Source organism: Physeter macrocephalus, chromosome 14 (assembly GCF_002837175.3).
Source record: "Physeter macrocephalus isolate SW-GA chromosome 14, ASM283717v5, whole genome shotgun sequence".
Classification (NCBI taxonomy): Eukaryota; Metazoa; Chordata; class Mammalia; order Artiodactyla; family Physeteridae; genus Physeter; species Physeter macrocephalus.
This window is the reverse complement of record NC_041227.1, coordinates 45974150-45983899: the sequence shown is the minus strand read 5'-3', so window position 1 is coordinate 45983899 and position 9750 is coordinate 45974150. Positions and strand designations below refer to the sequence as shown.

At 48.2% G+C, this 9750-nt stretch overlaps 1 protein-coding gene across 3 annotated transcripts in view; it reads left to right on the top strand.

Moving 5' to 3' along the window:
* KAT14 (lysine acetyltransferase 14) overlaps positions 1 to 8613 on the top strand; it is a 32481-nt gene extending 23868 nt beyond the window's left edge. The window contains exons 7-11 of one of the 3 annotated variants that reach the window (XM_007110256.3): positions 1431 to 1567; positions 2477 to 2652; positions 4206 to 4396; positions 6562 to 6736; positions 8547 to 8613. In XM_007110256.3, the coding sequence (XP_007110318.1) occupies positions 1431 to 1567; positions 2477 to 2652; positions 4206 to 4396; positions 6562 to 6735 (678 nt within the window). In that variant the 3' untranslated portion in view covers position 6736; positions 8547 to 8613. Of the gene's footprint in view, positions 1 to 1430; positions 1568 to 2476; positions 2653 to 2821; positions 2946 to 4205; positions 4397 to 6561; positions 7533 to 8546 lie in introns of those variants that run through there. The other 2 variants (XR_008619434.1, XM_028498198.2) reach the window with 2 other exon arrangements.
* The last annotated feature ends 1137 nt before the right edge of the window (positions 8614 to 9750 follow it).

Genomic DNA, 9750 nt, shown 5'->3' with positions numbered 1-9750 from the left:
CCGTGTCCCCTGCATCGGCAGGCGGACTCTCAACCACTGCGCCACCAGGGAAGCCCAACAGTAACTATTTAATTCTTCTTCTGAGTCTGTGGGTTGACTGACTCAGCTGGGTGTTCTTCTCCTTCATGTGCTGAAGGAAGAGGCACCCTGTGGCTCCACTCAGCTGGGAGCTGGGTCCTCCAGAGTCTGTCTCCATGTGGCCGCCAACCCTTCAGTGGTTGCGCCTGGGCACCGTGGCAGCTGGGGTCGAGGAGGGAGGAAGTGGAAGCCGCCGGCTCCCTTATGGCCTGGGCTCAGAAGTCCCAGAATGTTACTTATGCCATGTTCTGACTGGTCCAGCCTGTCCCAGGCCCGCCAGAATTCCAGGGGAGGGGACATTGACTCCACCTTTCCATATGGGGAGACACTTGTACCTGCAGGCACAGGAGGAAGCATTGGGCCATATTTGGAAACTCTATACCACAACTTTGAATTTCACTTTGAAATGCAAAGTCCTGGAAGAATTTCAGAGTTGGCCTTTGAAAGTTTTGGTGTCCGGTTTGGGAAAGTAATCAGAGCAAATTATTAAGGAAAGAATTCTTGCTTTTCTTCCAACAAAGTTATTTTCTATGCTAAGAGCAAGCTGTTGCTACAGAAACAACTCAGGTTTCTAAACTTCATCCAACCCTTGGCAAGCCACTTTATAAATGTGCCTTTTAATCTTTCCATCTGAGCTCTTTGCTTTAAAACCCTAATTGTCATGGTCTGTTACGACATGACCGAGGGCCCTGGAGCAGCAGTGTCTGGAGAGCAGACGTCTGCAGCCCTTCTGTGGGGACATCCTCTGGAGGAGTAGGACTGCGTCCCCCTTGACCCTCTGGTCGGGCCTCTCCGCTCATGCTGTGTTTTAGGGATGATAATCTGCATCAGTCCTACTTTTGTCAGATTTATTTGGTAGAGACATATTGTAATAGATCCACATACAGATGCAGCAGTGATTGACCCCCACCGTCCTGTGATAACAGAGACCACTCATGAGATAGGAGGCCTATGTGTGTTACCCCTCCCCCCGATGCTTGGACTGGTGAACATTTGATGAGTGGATTGACTGTGCCTTTATAGACAACATGAAATCTGGAGAGGCTGTAAATCCAGGGATCAATTCTGCATTTCACCTGTCTAAATCTCTTTTAAAAATCTTTACAAAACTTTAAAATTTTAAAAATTATTTTGCTTTTAAACTATTAAACCGGGATTAGTTTTTCATATCCATTTTTATGTAAAGGTACCTATGAAGTTTATATTGAACTTTGAGCTTTCCAGTTAAGTCTTGTGGGAAGACTTACTTTCTGACACATAAAAAAAATGTTGTAAGTACTACTTTTCTGTGGAAATTAAACCAATCCTTTGAGTAATTTTATTTTTATATAACTAGCATGTCTTTCTCATAGACTGCCTTGCCATCCAGGAAAGGATTTCGGCACCAGACCACGAAGTTTTTGTACCGTTTGGTGGGGTCGGAAGATATGGCTGTGGACCAGAGCATTGTCAGCCCTTACACTTCTCGGATCCTAAAGCCTTACATCAGGTATACAGATAAGAGCTGTGATGTCGAGTGTGTTGCAGGGAGTAATGTTTGTGGTTTTCAAGCCCTGTTCCCCCGTTGGAGCGAATAAAGACCAAGACCTGTGAGCTAGCATCAGCAAGGACCGAGTCTGTGCTCTGTGTCCAGTCTCATCCTTGGCTTGTTTCAACTGTACATTTTTACAGAAATGATGGCCCTTTGAAAGAAACATAAAAGACAAGGATAAGTTAACTCTGTTAGGTTTCATTATGATTATCATACTCATTGTTTTGTTTTAAATTTCAAAGTTGTATATATATTTAGTGGTCTGTGAAATGAAAAAATGGGATGATGTCTAAGTCGGGCCTGTATGTGGACTGCTGATGAGTCTCCTTGTGTAGGCAGCGCCCTGGACGCCGAGCTGGCCGGAGAGGCCCCAGCGCTGGGCTGTGCGTAATTGACAGTTGTCTCTGCTGGCCATGCTTGCTCTGCAACCCCCAGTCATGCGGTCCTCCTGGCACAGCCCCGCCCTCCCGGGCAGACGTGGGGAAGCAGCATGCGAGCCTCCTCTACCTCCTGGTCCCCAGCTGTCCTGGCAGGGTTGGGCCTTCCTCTCCTGGGCTCTGTCCTGTGTCCCAGCACTCAGAGCGTTGAATTAGGATGCTGTTTCTGTTTCCCCATTCTGTTCATCAAGGCTCACCAGCCCTAGTAGAGTTCCTGGCAGGTACTGAGGGGTTGGGTCTGACGAATGTTGATAGGATGAATTTTAAATTTCATACCAGAAATGTATTGTAGCTGTTAAGTCAGCTGCCATATAAAGTAGTGCAAATTAATTTAAAATTTCAAGCAGATCAAAGAGTTTCGTGAATCAAATGGCTGGGAGTAATGGGTATTTTTTTTGACTTCAGTTTGTTTATTTTCTGGGTTCTGGAGGCGTGATTATGAAACAAAGCCACCCAAACTGCAGCTGCTGTCCCAGATTCGTTCCCATCTGCACAGGAGTGACCCTCACTGGACGCCAGAGCCGGACGCACCTCTTGATTACTGCTATGTCCGGCCAAATCACATCCCGACGATAAACTCCATGTGTCAGGAGTTTTTCTGGCCTGGTATGTTCTCCCCTCCCAAACTAGGCAGATCCATTTTCTGTGTCATTCACTTTAGCAGTTTTTAAAATTAGTGTACGTCGCATGACCCCCAAAACCTTATATGATTTCATTCAGTTTGTCTCTACTAACATAGAAATATTAAAATATAAACATCTCTTTCTTTCCTAAGGTCAAGAAGAAGCCAACAGTTAAAGTAATAAACAGTGTTTTTGTTTGTTCCTCTTCCCTGTTTGTCTCTGGTTCCAGAATAAATGATTCACCCTGTTTTGCTTCCACATGTGTCTAGATCCCAGGTAATGTCCATCAGCACCACACAGGCTGGTAGCTTGGTTGTATTTGGACACTTGTGATTTTTGCTTAATAATTCTGTGTGCTTTGTGTATTTAGCTGGTCCTTTTGAGAGTGTTAGCACAGCCAAAAGTTGTTTTTTTTAATTTATTTTTATTAATTTATTTATTTCTGGCTGTGTTGGGTCTTCGTTGCTGCGTGCGGGCTGCTCTTTGTTGTGGTGCGCGGGCTTCTCATTGCAGTGGCTTCTCTTGTTGCAGAGCACAGGCTCTAGGTGCGTGGGCTTCAATAGTTGTGGCTCGTGGGCTGTAGAGCACAAGCTCAGTAGTTGTGGCACACGGGCTCTGCGGCATGTGGGATCTTCTGGGACCAGGGCTCGAACCCGTGTCCCCTGCATTGGCAGGCAGATTCTTAACTACTGCGCCACCAGGGAAGTCCCAAGTTGTTTTTAAAAAGCCAAATACCCCAACCACAGACTTTGAAAATCAGAATAAATCCAGTGTGATTCGTGATTTTATCAGCCTTAACATATTGTCTCTGAAGCCATCGATCAAAGGAACACAGTTTCATTGCTAAATATAAACACGTTCTTTGTAGATCTGTTTTACTGCACTGCTTTGGAATGTAAAGGAAATAATACTTGTCTTCTAGGAGCTGGATGAGATTTTGTCAGGATGTCACAGTGCACGTGGTGCGGGCTGGGATGGGGCTAAAAGGAGCATTCTGGGAGTGTCTGCTACCTCCTGCCCCTACACTGGGTGCCTTCCAAGCGTTAAACATGGATTATGTTATATTTTACTCCTTTGTTGTAAAATGTGGCATTCGTACTAAAGAGCTTGTCAGTTTTCTGTGTATGGGTGGTCTCGGGATCTTTCCTCAGCCCCCTGGGGTCTGGGTATCTCTCATCTTACCCAAGGCAGATACCGAGGCAGGGCGCTAGGGTTGCGCCAGCTGGCACTCGCGGCCCCGGAGGCCGAGTGCAATGCTAGGTGCGTCCAGTTCTGAGCTTGTATGCTCTCTCCTACCCACCCTGTCCTGCTTCTCTTCTTTTAACATATGTAGAAGTAGACCAGGCGATGCTAATTTTGATATTTTCTAAAATTTACTTTTTTATTTTTATGATCTGAATGTGTGGTGTCTATGGTAATGTCTCTGTCTCCAGTTTGGGTGTTTTAGCACGCAGATGCAGCTGAAAGCACAGACTGAGTGGCCTGTTGCTCACCAGCCCCCGAGCCTGGGCTGACCCTGCTGGCCTCTCTCCGTAGGTGTTGACCTGTCCGAGTGCCTGCAGTACCCGGACTTCAGCGTCGTTGTCCTCTATAAGAAAGTCATCATTGCCTTTGGCTTCATGGTCCCGGATGTGAAGTACAACGAAGCGTACATTTCATTTCTGTTTGTCCATCCTGAGTGGAGAAGAGCAGGGATCGCGACTTTCATGATTTATCATCTGATTCAGGTATGTTGTCTCTTCTCACTGTCTGCCCACCTGCCTCTGGGCTTCCTTGAAAGGCTTGGAGGAGGAGGAGGCCAGCGCCAGGCAACGCCAGTGAAGAGGAGCAGGTCTGTGTAGCTCACGAGGTTATTAACACCCAGAGAGAAGCCTTCACCCCCTAAAAGAGGGTCACTCCTCAGACCCAGGTTTCAAAGAAATCAGTTTGTGAACATGTGTAGTAAATGAAATGAGGAAAGTACCACAAGTGGGAGCCTAAAGCACTTGTACCATCCGTATCGTAACTGCTGCTGCTCTTGGAATCACCACCGCGGTGACTCTGAGAAGTGACTTTTTTTTTTTTTTTTTTTTTTTTGCGGTACGCGGGCCTCTCCCGTTGTGGAGCACAGGCTCCGGACGCGCAGGCTCAGCGGCTATGGCTCACGGGCCCAGCCGCTCCGCGGCATGTGGGATCTTCCCGGACTGGGGCACGAACCCACGTCCCCTGCATCGGCAGGCGGACCCTCAACCACTGCGCCACCAGGGAAGCCCGAGAAGTGACTTTTAGTTCTTAAGTATTGTTAGCAAAACTGTCAATCAGTGGTATGTGCATTCTGTTAATGCTGCTTGTTTTTAATTTTACTGTTGTTCTGAACCTTCTCAGTAATTCATCCTTTGATATATCTGTATCACCTTTGAGGAAAATAGACCATATATTTATATACTAACACCAGAAAAACATGCAAGGATTTTTTTTCCCCCAGAATTTATCTGGTAGCTTATTTAGAAACCATTGGATATGGAGCATTGTGTGTCACGTGGGCAAGATTCTTTTTAAATAGAAGATGGAGATGATTCAGTGTTTTTTTTTTTTTTCCCAGTTTTTAATGAAACTTGCTCAATAATTGCCAGATGTTGGTGAGAACCTTGAGAACCCTCTATCGAGGAATTGCGTTCTCCTCTCCTCTCTTGGCAGTTAGTGTGAGGCTGTCTCCATTATCCCCGCCACACCCCGCCTTCACCCACCCTGTGTGCAGGGCCGACCTCCCCCGTCCACCCTCTCCTGGCAGGATGGCCACGGGCTTCTGCCTCCTCCTTCACCAGCAAGGGCCAGTGGATAGGGCAGGGGTGATGTTCTGGTGGCACACTCGGTCCTTACTGAGCCTCCCTGGCTGGGAGGAGGAGTGTCCGTCTTTGTATGTGAGTGCCTGGCCCCTGGCCAGACCATAAACCCCAGCCCAGACACAGTACCACCCAGACAGTCAGCTGTGCTCGGCGACGGCGCTGCTGGGACTGTGCCAACTTGCAGCGTAAAGAGGACTATCATCCTTGGTGTGCTTGTAGTTCTTTCTTGTCCTAAAAATGCATTTGGGTGCAGAATGTGCGGGAAGCAGGGAAGAGAAGGTATCTGTGTGCCTTTGACCTGGGATTGTAAAATCTCAGGAACTCATCAAGTCCAGGATCTCAGTGCCTCCTCAGTAAAGAGCAAGTTCTGAATTTATGTGACTTTCGGGGTACTTTCTTCTGTGTAGCTAATTAAAGAATCTAAGAACTTGCCTAGACTTGACAGAGCAAGCATTACTCTTTTCCCCTAGGATTAGGCCCATGCTAAATGCAGAAACCTCAGTTCTGAGAAGTTTGGGAGTGATGAGAGAGTGTCTTTGGGATTCAGAATGTCTATAAGGTATTCAAGTTGTATAATTAAACAGAAATGTTAATATTTCATATCTGGCTACATAATTTAACATATTTTCTAGAAGGTCTAGGTAGGGAATTTTTACGATTCCCTTGCAGGACGACGTCTAGTTTTTACAAGCAGAATGTCTCGTCTTGTCCTCTGTTTCTTCAAGATTGTTGTGATGTTGGTATTGATACGCTTGATGTATTTAAATGCAATTGAATATAAAACAATTGACAGTGAAATATCCCTGTTGGCTCTTTGCTCCAAAGAGAAAAACAACACACCCTGCTTACCGTCTGTTTCCTTGGTCTTGAACGTTTTGGCGCAGTGTTTTGGTGGCGGCAGAGAAGGGTCAGATTTCCTGCTGTTGCTGGTGCTGCAGTGTCTCAGCTTCAGGCCCCAGTGTCTCTGGTTTCTGTAACTGACTGCCTACACTTAAAAGTTACTTCACCCACTCATTTTCCCTCCGGCTTTTTCGTTTTCACCTCGTGTTTTTCCACTCTTTCGGCAGACCTGCATGGGCAAGGACGTAACCCTTCACGTCTCAGCGAGCAACCCTGCTATGCTGCTCTACCAGAAGTTTGGATTCAAGACAGAAGAATATGTTTTAGATTTTTACGATAAATATTACCCCTTGGAGAGCGTGGAGTGTAAACACGCGTTCTTCCTGCGGCTGCGACGCTGATGTGAGTGCACGCCTTCACAGAGGGCACACGTGCTTGCAGAGAAGGGATGTCAGTAGACCCCCAGTGGCAGGTGCTCGCTTCACTGTGGGTTCTGATCTCAGCTGAGCTGAAAGCGGCGTGGGCAGTGGCGTCAGTAGTGGGCGCCTCTTCGGCTGAGTCGCTGTCCAGCCCTTCCTGGACAGGCCTTTGCCCACACCTTGGACTCCATGGTCAACTAAGACTGGCAGGTACGCTGTCCTTTGCCCGACAGCCTGTCGAGCCAGGAAGGTCCAAACTGATGTTCTTGGGGAGAGAGATTCTGTTCCGTTTAAAGTGTGAGAAATGTGATTGCGGTTAAGGGTTCCTGCGGTGCTTCCTTCAGAGGCACCGTGCTGTCCTGGGGTGGTGTGATGATCACACAGGGGACACCAGCCCGTCCCAGCCTGGCTGTGCTGTCACTGAAGCCAGGGAGACCCTTTGGGCACTCGCTGACTTTGGTCACGGTGTTCGTGTGTGACGTTGCCTCAGCTGTGCCCCTGTGAGCATCTCCCACCGGGGCCCTGGCCTGGGAGGCGGAGTCCCGTTCTCCCCTCCTGTGGCCGGAGTAGCTGAGTGGCCTAGCATTTCAGTTGTGCCCCGGATGGAGGTGAGCCGCGGTGGGAGGGGAGCCGGCCGTGGATGGTCCCGTCTTGTCTGCAGAACGAGGCTGTTGGTGGGTTTGTGAGTGTTGGAGCTGGACTGTCAGGTGTTTTTGGATTTAGCAGGAACATTTCCAGAAGTATCCGATGTTCTCAAATAAAAATCTTTCCTTGTGACAACCCCAAAAAAAAAAAAATTAAATCTCTTGGAAACATTTTTGCCTAGGGGCATCTCTTCCTCCTTTCTCTGTGATTAATTTTTCTCTGTGCATGTAATTTTTTAAAAGTACTTGCTGTCTTTCCAGAACGTTAAATGTGTTTGATTTTTTTTTAATTCTATTAACTTATCAGTCATAGAACCTCAGATATCACCAGTAAGGCAAATTATAATAGAACTGAGAAATAGCAACTTACTTTAGAAAGGCAGTTTAATCGGTGTTAGACCCGGTTCCCCTGCATCGGCAGGCGGACGCGCAACCACTGCGCCACCAGGGAAGCCCTCAAACTCTTTTTAATTGAGAGTAGTTCTTATCTTTTGGGGACATGAATCCCTTTGAGAATCCAAAAAAGGCTGAACACTCTTTAGAAAACTCTGCACATTTAAAAGTTTGCATTGGTATTCTGTGGACCACAGGCATCTCTGTTCTGGAGGCTGTGCTTAGAGGGAGCTTGAATCCCCTCGTTCCAGGGGAATGTGTGTCGCCCCCGCAGGAAGAGTCTGCAGCTGTCCTGTTGCTATCTCTTATAACCTGGCTGGGATCGGGGCTCCCTTTCCCCTCCCCGACATGAGGCCCTGGCTGGACACGCGGAGTCACTCAGGTGCCAGGATCAAAGCAGCGATGGTCAGCCTCTGAAAAGGAGTCTTCTGGGCTCCTCCTCACCCTCTCCCCTTCCAGAGGGTCAAAACCAGCATTTCCCAACCTGACCCTGTGGGGACCCCCAACAGGCTGGGAAGGGCTGGCTGTGTCACCTGCCGCCTGCTTGGCCTTTAAGGTTTAGGTTCTTAAGATTACAGGTATGTTATATTCTGCTATCTGAGTGTGTCTGTTTTATGGCTAAAGTGATGGATTTTTTCACCCCAGAGCTCGAGGAAGAACTGACACTTGGGGGAGACGGGCGGTTTGAGCCCCGGCCCGTACGCGCCCCGGTGTGTGTGTGTCCACAGACCTGCCCTCTCATACTTTCCTCCGCAGTGAAACTCCAGGGCTTCAAGACAGACCGATCTGCACTCTGAGTTGACACCTTATAGTTTGTGTCGTTCTGAGAGAGAACTTCCAGGTGAGGGTGAGTGGCGGCTGAAAAGCAAATATACTGCTCGTATGTTCACGTTTGGCCAAAATGTCTAGTATTCTAGTTAAAGTGAATGTGGCTAAAGGCTACATTAAATCAAAGGTATGTCTAGCAAAAGGCAGTGGGCTCCAAGTGGGATGGAAAGCAAAGGCCTGATCTCAGAGGATAGCAGGAAAAACAAGAATTGCTGGCAACTGGGGCCTCTGGGGTGTAAGCCTGAGGCGGGGCCTCATGTCTGTGCCACTGCCTGCCCTGAGCAGCACCCAGCACCCAGCCAGGTGGGCTCGGGGGTAGGCAGCATTGAGCAGACAAGGTACAAGGTGCTAAGAGTAGGAAAAATGTCAGCCCCGTTCCTGAGCTCTGAATTCTCCCAGCGACTCCATGAGGTGGTCGTACCGTTGCCTCAATTTTAGGGAAGAGAAAGTGGGCTTGAGAGGATGAGTAAGTCCGTGCCAGGGCGCACAGACAGAAAGCAGAGGACAGGACCCCAGTCCTGGCGCTGGCCCCTCCCTGCCTGTGGGGCGTGTGACGTTGGGGAGGAACTCTCCCCATGGCCTAAGGCCCCTGGGCCCTGACAGGCGGCCTGGATTCAGAGCTGATTCGCTTCCCACTCTGACCTTCCATGTTTTCCTTGCTGGGCTCCCAGGTCAGGGTCTGTGGTCGTGTGCAAAGGCAGGTGTGTGTCAGTGTGAATGTTTTTTGGGGGGAGGGGCCTGAAGCTTCATGAGATGTTCAGAGGGGTGTGTGAGCCAAAAAGCAGTAACAAGCCCTGTTCAGACTGGAGGGAAGACCTTTCTGGAGCCAGCTGGGTGGTTGGAACAAAGGTTCAAAAGGAATGACTCACCAAACGGTATCTTAGAAATGTTTTATTTTAATTTTGACATAATTTCAGTCTTGACAGAAAAGTTACAAGAGTACAAAGAATTCCCAGGTACCCTTCATCCCAGTTCCCTAAATGTTAACATTTCACACATTTGTGCCCCCTGTACACATACGTGTGTGTGCACATGCACACTTTTTTCTGAACCATTTAAAAGTAAGTTGCAGATACTGTGCCCCCTTCACCCTTAATAAAAGCTAGGAATGTTCTTACCTAACTGCTGTACA